The sequence below is a fragment of the Eschrichtius robustus genome, chromosome 11 (genome assembly GCF_028021215.1).
Source record: "Eschrichtius robustus isolate mEscRob2 chromosome 11, mEscRob2.pri, whole genome shotgun sequence".
Lineage (NCBI taxonomy): Eukaryota > Metazoa > Chordata > Mammalia > Artiodactyla > Eschrichtiidae > Eschrichtius > Eschrichtius robustus.
Window position 1 is genome coordinate 30,101,507 of NC_090834.1, and position 9,930 is coordinate 30,111,436.

At 38.7% G+C, this 9,930-nt stretch overlaps 1 protein-coding gene across 1 annotated transcript in view; it reads right to left on the reverse strand.

The window, feature by feature from the left end:
* CWF19L2 (CWF19 like cell cycle control factor 2) overlaps positions 1-6,451 on the reverse strand; it is a 185,861-nt gene extending 179,410 nt beyond the window's left edge. Inside the window, exons 1-3 of the mRNA XM_068556327.1 lie at positions 6,347-6,451; positions 4,687-4,797; positions 3,811-3,933 (exon numbers count right to left, since the gene is read on the reverse strand). Coding sequence (XP_068412428.1) covers positions 3,811-3,933; positions 4,687-4,797; positions 6,347-6,439 — 327 coding nt within the window. The 5' untranslated portion in view covers positions 6,440-6,451. The remainder of the gene's footprint in view (positions 1-3,810; positions 3,934-4,686; positions 4,798-6,346) is intronic.
* Positions 6,452-9,930: the final 3,479 nt, after the last annotated feature.

The window sequence follows — 9,930 nt, forward strand, 5'->3', positions numbered from 1 at the left end:
TTATTCACACATAACATAATCATGTACTAAGAAATCAACCAAAAAAAGCTAACGCTAGTACTTGTGAATTTAGCAAGGTGACAAGATACAGGTAAATATACAAAAATCCACTGTAAATGTATATGCTAGCTGCAAACACACAAAAAATAAAATTTATTTTTTTAATTCCATTTCCAACAGCACCCCAAGAAAATAAAATATAAAAAATATAACAAAAGATGATAGTAAGACCTCTACACTGAAAATTCCAGAACACTGTGAGAGAAATTAAAGAAGACTTAAAGAGATGGAGAGATATACCACATGCATGATGGGTTGGAAGACTCTCTATTTTAAGATATTAATTCCCCCAAAATTGATCTATTGATGCAAAACAATTCCAATCAAAATATCAGTAGATATTTTTGTTGAAAGTGATAGGCTGATTCTAAACTTTATTTTAAAAATGCAAAGAACTTAGAGTAGCAAACAATTTTCAAAAAGGACAAAATCATAGAACTTACACTACCTTATTCCAAGACTGACCCTAAAATTGCAGTAATTACGACAATTTATTTACTGGTCAAGGAGAGACATGCAAGCCAAGGGAACAGAACAGAGTCTAGAAATTAACCCACAAATATATATGCTCAATTGTATTTAAAACAAAGGAGCCTAAGTAATTCAACAGAGAAAGGTTAGCCTTCTTAACAAATGATGCTGGAACAAGTGGAAATCCACATGGAAAAACTGAACTTTGACACTTACTACATACCATAAGCAAAAATTAACTCAAAATGAATCGCTGATAAACAAAAAAGCCAAAGCTACAAAACTTCTTGAAAAAAACACAGGAGAAAATCTTCACAACCTTGAGATGTGCAAAAATTAGGACACCAAAAGCAGTAACTAAGAAAAATTAATGATAAAAGAAAATAATTAATAAATTGGACTTCATAAAAGAAAACAGAATGGCCAATAAAGACTTCAAGTAATGCTCTACATCACTGGTGTTCAGGGAAATATCACATGAAATATTACTACACAAAGTAGGACGGCCAAAAAAGTACAAAGGCTGAAAATTCCAAGTGCTTGCAAAGATGTAGAATAACTGGAATTCGCAAATACTGCTGGTAGGAGTGTAAAATGGTCCAAACACTTTGGAAAACGATGGCATTTTTCCAAGAGAAAAACATGTCCACCAAATGACTTGTACACAAACATTCACAGTAGCTTTATTCATACTAGCGCAAACTAAAAAACCACCCAAATGACTTTGAACAGATAAGACAGATAAGCAAATTATGGTATATTCATACACTGGAATATAGCAATAAAGAGAAAGGAAATACTGCTACATGCAATTACGTGAGTTGCAAAAACATTACGTAAAGCCAAAGAAGCCCGACACAAAAAGGATCATATTACAGTTGACCCTTGAACAATGTGGGGGTTAGGGGTGCTGATCCTCTGTGCAGTGGAAAATCCACATGTAACTTTACAGTTGGCCATCCATATCTATGGTTCCACATCCACAGATCCAACCAACCAACCGTAGATTGTGTAGAACTAGTACATATTTCTCGAAAAAGATCCACATACAAATGGACCTGTGCAGTCCAAACCCGTGTTGTTCAAGGGTCAACCATATATGAATATTCATATGAAATTCTAGAACAGCGAAAATTAATCTATAGTGTGCTAAAGCCGATCTATGGCTGCCCAATCCCAGAGTGGAGGCAGAGGGAGGGTGAGGAGGAATTGATTGCAAAGAGCCACGAAGAACTTTATGGGGAATGGAAATGCTATCTTAACTGACAGAGTTAAAAAGGGATATTCATTAAATAGTACAATTAATATAGGATTATTTTATTATATGTAAATTATACCTCAGTAAAGCTCATTTTAAAAGTTAAAAGAAAAAAAAATAGAGACCTTGACAGTCAAGATATGCTTTCCAGCCTCACATGGATCCTCAATGGTTCCCAGTAATTCATTTCCTTCTTTTATTACCTAAGCAAAGTTGTTTCAAATCTATGCTATTTCCTCAATCCCTCCATCCTACTTCTACTCCCAAGTTGTCGTCTCAGATGATGATTTTACCTTCTACTTCACAAAGGAAACAGAGAACATCAAGCAGAAACACCATCAATAATCTGCTCTCCTTCTTATTTATCTGCTACCTCCTCCTTATTTATCTGTATTTGTATACATCTTTACTACTTCCCTTCTAGCTCAGAAGAGAAGGTGATCCTACTTCCCAACTAAGCTTACCCCCTCCCCTGGAAGCTTGCTCACCCAAACTTAGCATTCTCCTCAGTAATATTTATCCCTCTCTTCCTAAAAACATTTTCTCAAAAAGACCTCCCAACCAACCTGATTCCCCTAGCTATCATTCTGTCTTTCCTACCCTTCACTGTCAGTATAAGTTTCTCTGTTCTTCTTCAGTCAACCTCAATGTGATGTGGGCACTGAGCATTCATTCAAACTACTCTCTCTAAGGTATATGTTACACAACTTAATAGATATGTATAAATGTACATGCTATATGTTGCAACAAAAAGACTTACGTATGTTGCAGAGAAGAACAGCAATAGCAACAAGAACAACAAAGAACAGGACAGTGTGTCTCTAATAAAGGGAAGCAAGTGCCCTTAATCAAATAACATAAATGTTTAGTTGTCCTGGCAGATATATCCCCATGGGATGAAGATTCTTAAGCTGTGATCCTTATGTAAACTCCTGGGAGTTTTACAAACTCCCCTGAAATAAACAATTTTGTATATAAATTTCTTTTTGAAGAAAAGATCACTTTTATCAGATTCTCAATGGGGTCAGCAACTCAATCTCACAATTGTGGAAAAAGTGCCTCTATCTTCTTTTCACATTAAGATTTTCTAACTCCCTTTACGCTGAGTTGTATTCCAAAAAAATTTTTTTTCTATATAATATTCCTACCATTACAAAATATGCTGGAGAGTCAATAAAACTATCCAGGTGTATTTCTCACTATGAATTAAGATACTGCATTCTCAAATAAAATAGGCTTTCATGAGCCAATTATCATCTCAGGGTATACTGCCAAAAATTTAATTTCTGAAACTACAAGAAGGCCAGATTGTCAAACATGATGATTCAACTGAGAGTATAACCCTCTGAAGATCGTACCTATGAGTCCAATTATCCCTAAACATCTCTAGCTCATCACTCACTAAGCACAACATACCTTTCTCTTCCTGAAAATAAGCATGAGGGTTTGGCCTGCTTTCCTATCCTCTGTGAGTCCTCTCATCCCAGACCTGGCTAGAGACACAGCAGACCCAGCATTCTATTCCTTTTTGTCCCAAAGATAAATATATAAATACAACCTATTTTAAAGACTTAAATGTTAATTTCTATGAAAAGCAAACAGAGGTAACAGACTCTGAAATATCTTGGCACTCTTTTCCCTTATTTTACAGTACTACTTTTTCCTGCTTCTCCTTCTAATTTTCCAACTACTTCTACTTAATATCCTTTACTTTCTGTCTGGCTCCTCAGTATTGGTATTCTTCTTTCTTTTCAATTACCCTAGGCAATTCATACATTCTAATGGCTTCAATGAGCAATGATTCTCAAAATGTATCTCCATCCTCTTACCTTTATCTATAACCTAAGATCCGTATTTCTACCATTTCTTAGATATCTCCAAATAGATGTCTCCCAGGCATTTTCATATCCTAACTAATAATATTATCTAAGTTCTCATATATATTTTAGGTTCCCATATGTTGTTCCTCTAAATAAAATTTTCTCAAGTAGCTGCTTTGGTTAGTTTTAGTACATACTTACTGATGAACTGTCAGTTGACTCATTGTTTTTTTCACACTTTTGTTTCTTGCTCTTTTTTTTCTTCTCTTTTTTTACTTTTCTTGAATGCTTGTCTTTTTTCTTCTTTTTCTTCACACAGTGTTCCTATAAATAATCATGTTAAAGGGTAAGAATTTAGTTTAGCTTACTTTAAAAGGAAGTATTTTGAGGGAAAGAAAGCTCTATATTCCAAAAACCTTTAAATCTTTCATGAAAGGAGACAAGGAATATGACTAAATAAATAATTTCTTCTAAGAAACTTTGCCATACTTCTATAATATATGCATTACTAATAAATCATATAGCTAAAATTTCTTAGAAAATTATAAGGGAATTTTTATTTGTAGATACATTGACAGACAAATATAATCAAATAAACACATACATGCACAGACATACGTGTGTGTGTATCTCCTTCAATGGGCCCAAAAGAATTTATAGAAGATTACTAGCCACATAACATATAACAAGATAGCATAAACTGTGGGAAGAGAAAACAAGGATTGAGACAACCCCCCTAAGAAAAAAGAAAAAGAAACAAAAGCCTGACATTAAGCTTAAAACACATAACTTTTTAGATCCATAAACTTGCCACAAGTGGGCTAGAAATTTGAAGCTAAGCTTTCTACCAGCCAACTCAACTAACAAAATCTTTCCAATGTCATAATGTCCAAAATATTAAAATATACTACTTTGGCCAGAGAGAGAAAATATTCAGTAATGCCAACTATGTGATATTCATTCTGTAACTTGCAAAAATAGTCTATAAAGTTACTCCTCCAATATTAACTTGAATAAGTACAAAAAGAAAAAAAAAAGACAGATAAGCTTACATCAAGTAAGCCTGTTAGTATTCACCTGTGAGATCTGTTCAACTTGCTTATTCACATCAGGTAGCATCCATGTTTCCTTATCCCGAAGTCGTTTAAGTTCTTTATGCCTTTCTTCCTTTTCAAAATTGGCTTTAGCCTAAAACAGTGAAAAAAGAAAAATTAACAATTGATCCACTGCCTTTCACAAAAAAGCAAAACAAAAACTTCTCCCACTTTCATATAAGGCTTACCAGGAATTTGCTTCCACCAAAGTGTAAGAAAGACTTAAACAAACAAACAAACTATCCTTCCACATTACCAATTGCATTACCAATTACCAGTCTCTAGTGAAATGAGCCACCAATCAAAGACAGAATCCAGGGACCTACTGTAGACCCTTCCCTCTCCCTAAGCTCCCTACCTCAAATATGACTTGAATCTCTTTTCCCTTCACTATCCCACTGATACTGCCTGATACTTTTGTTACTGTTTGGGGACTGACCTCCACACCTTCAGTCTGCAGTGCCCATACCCCTCTACCCACACCCCCAAAATGCTTCAGGAAGAATCACCTTTCTAAAAACAAATGATTATATTGCTAATTTTTATTCATCTTTCAACAACAGTCAAATAAAGTAAGATCTTTCTAGGAAGTTGTTCCTGCCTTTTCATTCTCCCCCCAAATTTCGAAGCTGGGGTTGGTCCTTCTCAAACCTCCGTACATAGCTCTACTATACAATTTATCACAAACCCTACTCTCTCCAAAAACTGCCTGAAATATCAGAGACAAGGATGAAGGATATTTATTATACACATATATTACATATGCTGAAATCAGGGAACAATACCAACCTTTCACCTAAGACTTATTGCCCTCTCTTCCCCTGTAAATCTGGCTGTAGTCGTTACACCTTCTCCTTCCTGTCTCCTATATCGGCTCTTTCTCATCTGCATTTAAACTCGTTTTAAACTGTTCCAGCTTAAAACAAAAACCATCACTTGTTTCATCTTACATTGCTCTCCAACATACAACTTTTCCCCTTCATTGCCACACTTCTTACATCTTGTCAGATAATTCAATAGTACAGTTTACTTCCTGCATTCTTTATGTTACCTCTACCCCATCTCAATCTTAATGAGAAATAGAATGCTTCTCAACCTTTTTCGAAGGGCTGAATTCTCTGGGTTTCTTGCCTCAATCCTTATTCGCATCAGTAAGGGTTTACAATAAGCCAATAACTGATATAAATAGTTCAAAAGGAGAATGAAACGGTCTACTCTGACAAGGCTTACATGTGTTCCTGAGAACGGAAAATTTTATTTTAGATATAGCAAGAGCGAGAACTGAGGCTATAAAAAACGCATAGAGAGTCGTTGTAAGTGGCGGAGTCCTTCGAAAGTGCGCAGCTCAGGTGATCAGGTGATAGAAATGTCAAGAATGGATGATTTAAAAGATAAGGAAATTCAGAGGAAATAAACAAGTCTTACTGAAAAGAATATGAGCAACTGGAGCCTGCCAGAGCATCTAGGAGGCAGAAGATACCCAAGAATTTGCGGGCATTCCAAAGGGAGACATCTACCCCCACACAACCAGGTAAGGTGAGATACTAAGGCTGCGGGGAGGCAGGAGAACCAGAGGCCTGGCTCCCTGAAAGCCTCCACTCTCTCAATTCTAAATGGTTCCCGAAACCCCCAAACTGAGGTACCTGTCGCAACACCTCGGTCCTGGCAATCCGGGTCTGTTCTTTACGCTCGTCGACGCTCCTCGCACTTTCAAATCCACCACCGGCAGCCGCCATAGTGATTGTCGTAAAGTTGGGAAGCCGTCACGAAATCTCAGTTTACGACTGTCGTAATTTACTACACAAACCGGGACTTCCGACTAGGAGGAGGAGGGGAGCTGTCCACCAACAGAGCATGCGCAGATCTGACTGTCGCTTGCTATTCGGGTGAATTGTCTAACCCGTGGTTTTACAGGAAGCAGGAAGATTTAGCTGGGGAGTTGCCCTCTTTCGTATATTGAGATTGCGCTGAGCAGGACTGGTGTCAGTGTACATGTGTTACGCGTTTTGCAAGGTTCTGACGGCATTTTCAGCTATCTCCTCTTAAAATCCCCGCAGTAAGTTAGACGCTCAGGGAGGTTAAATCCGCACCTCGCCAAGATTTCCAGCAAAGCGCCCTTCCCGCCAAAGAGGTTTCCCCGTGCCGGAGGAATGGAACGAAGGAAGGCTGGCCAGAAAGGCAATGCAAGGTAGCAGGAGGGCAAAATTTCTTTGAAGAGTCAGTATTTTGCTTCGGTGGACTTTTTTTAAGTACAGTATAGGAAAAAGTCATGTGAATTTTGCATTGCACTTCATAATTTATACGTGCTTATTTAAAGTGTAACGTTTTTTCTGACTGACATATTATTTGTTCATACTTACTCAAGCATTTTTCATTACAGTGTGCAATTACCTATTTATTTGTGTGATTTGTTCTTGTTTTATGTTTGTGTCTGTGCTACAATAAAAATAGGAGTGAGGGGTTTTCTTCCCTCTCCTGAGAACAAGGAAAATAAAGGGAACAGTGAACAGACTAGAGAAGAAACATAACCTGGCCTGAAAGAGTTAATCACCCCTTATTTTATTTTAACTGTTACTAATCTGTAGTGTGTAACTAGATTTGTACTTCACAAAGCTAACCTATCACTCCCTAACTTTGTGTAAATTACATCCTCCTCCTGGTGTTTACCTTTTCTATGCTCCCTTGTAACAAATCACCCCCTGTAGCTTTTGCGCTTCAGAAAGAAGATCGCCGGCCTATAAACCAGAGACAAAAGGACCCAATTACCAGGCTGCCTAATGCCAGCTATGACTGTTTTGAAAAAATGCAAGGAGAAAAAGAATGCAAGGGGGGCACAGTTCTTGAGGAGCTAACCTGCCATGTCTTCCCATATGCCTGGCAGAGGAATAAAGCCATCTCTCTTATCCTCCAAAATCTCTGTCTCTGTATTCTGTTCAGCATCTGTGCGCAGAGAGCCAAGGTTTTTTGGCAACATCTCCCAAACATAAAACTTTAAGTTCCATGAAGAATAAGATATTCTAAAGTATTAATCAAGTGCTTTGAGACTATAAAACACCGAGCTTATATATAATCACAAAGATAAAGAAGAAAGTTGGAGAATAATAACAAACTAGATACTTTAAAAACATTAAAAATAGTTAACATAAACCAGATTGAAGTATGTCGACTAAAAATTATTCACAGCCTAAAAGTTGAGAGTTATGTTTTATTCGGCGGGAATTTTTAGGACTTAAAGCCTAGGAGGCAGCATCTCAAGTAACCCTGAGAGAACTGCTCCGAGGAGGCGAAGGGGGAGCCCGGATATATAGGAGTTTTGCAACAAGGGGCAGGTAGTCTGAAAGTCAAAAGATTATTAATTAAAGAAAACCACATATGTCAAGTTAAGGAATTTAATGCTTTTCTATATGTGGGAAGATGCAAGAGTCTGGGCTCACTGAAATCGTTCCTTTGATATGCACCTCAGCTATCTGGGGCCCATATCTTGTGTTTTCATATCCTGTTTCCTCAGGGCTCTCTGTGGGGAGCGGCTACAGTTTGATGGCTGCTAGATAGCAGGTATTCTTTTCCTTCCTGAGTTCCCTCAGGATTCAGCAGCTCACCATAGGCTGTGGCTGTAATCACTGATGACTGTGACATCCTTTGTTTACTGATATGGCAGGCAATATTCCATTTATCAGGTAAATATGCTTCGTTTTCAGGTTTCATAAAACTGAATTTGTGTTTCCAAGAAGCTTTCCCAGGAGTTTCTATTTCACCTATCTGTGAAAATCTTAACTTCAAACATGTAGTGTTTACTTGTTTGATATTCAAAATAGATGTATTCATTGTATTTTTGTTACAGAAAAGTGAATTTTAATTTATGAATTGACCGTGAAATATTTAACCCACTGTGACTTTGAGACAGGCTGGGACCTGGGACACTTTGCTGCAGTGTTTGCGGCTGGACAAACGTCTCCTCCAGCAACAAAATACAAAGAAACTACATGGGACTAAAAATAACTGTGTGCATGCACAGTTGGGGCAAATTATGGACAACGAGATACAAAAAGACTAAAAACCCAACTGCCACTTCTGAAGAGCCAGAAACAAAAACAGGAGGCAAAAGTAGAGTACCAGTAGCAAAAGTAGGGTACCAGTAGCAAAAGCAGGGTAATGAGCATGACCCCTGCACACAACACCACCAAAAGGGTGGGCAAACCACCTAAGCCACGCCTTGGGCCCGACCCCTGGACCCACCCCTACCCTCACCCCATAGATGGAAACAGCTCGCCCCCGACTCAGCAAGCAAACATGGGAACCTGTTACTTCTTTTTGCCCCCTCCTGCTGCAGGAGCCCCAATAAAGCCTTGCCTGAATTTGTCTGTCCTTTTATCAATTTCTATTAATTAAAGAAGGCCAAGAACCCTGGTCAGTAACAGACTTTGTGGCACCCAGTGTGGGGCAGTTGTCCCCTTCCTGGGGGAGAATCTGGGCACCTCTGGGACCACTGAATGCAGCTTTCCCATGGGTGTCAAGCGGCCACCTGAACCTCTTGTTTGGGTGTCACCAAGTTTGGTAAGTCTGCCTTCCTGGCCCCTGAAGACCTCAGTACCCTGATTCAGGCAGTGCTTTCCCTCTCCCTTTTATCCCTTTCCCTCTCCTGATATCTCTCTACTTCTCCTTTCTCTGTCCTCTCCTACTTCTCTGTCCTATCAATCCAAGAGAGTGGACGTCAGGCAGCTACAGCATCATTCCTCTTGGAAATGAGACAGGCTGGCACCTGGGACCTGGGACACTTTGCTGCAGTGCTTGCACCTGGACAAACACCTCCTCGAGCAACAAAATAAACAAAAGGTTGGGCAAACCACCGAAGCCACCTCTCCAGCCCAACCCCTGGATCCACCCCTACCCTCACCCCACATGAGGAACCAGCTTGCCTCCCTCCTCAGTGAGCAAGCAAGATAAACTGTTACTTGGTTTTGCCCCCTCGTGCTGCAGCAGGAGCCCCCAAAAATCCTTGTCTGAATTTCTTGTCTAGCCTCATCAATATCTATTGATTAAGGAAGGCCAAGAACCCTCGTTGGTAACAACTTGACTGATTTTTGTCATAATTAACCCAAATATCACTCCACTCTTTCAGATTCTCTTGGGATTCAGAAAAGCATCTGTTTACCCCTTGCATCAGTTGTGGGGTCAAAAAATTGGTGATAATAGCAGAAAAATGCAAAATTATATAACAGAAACTTTT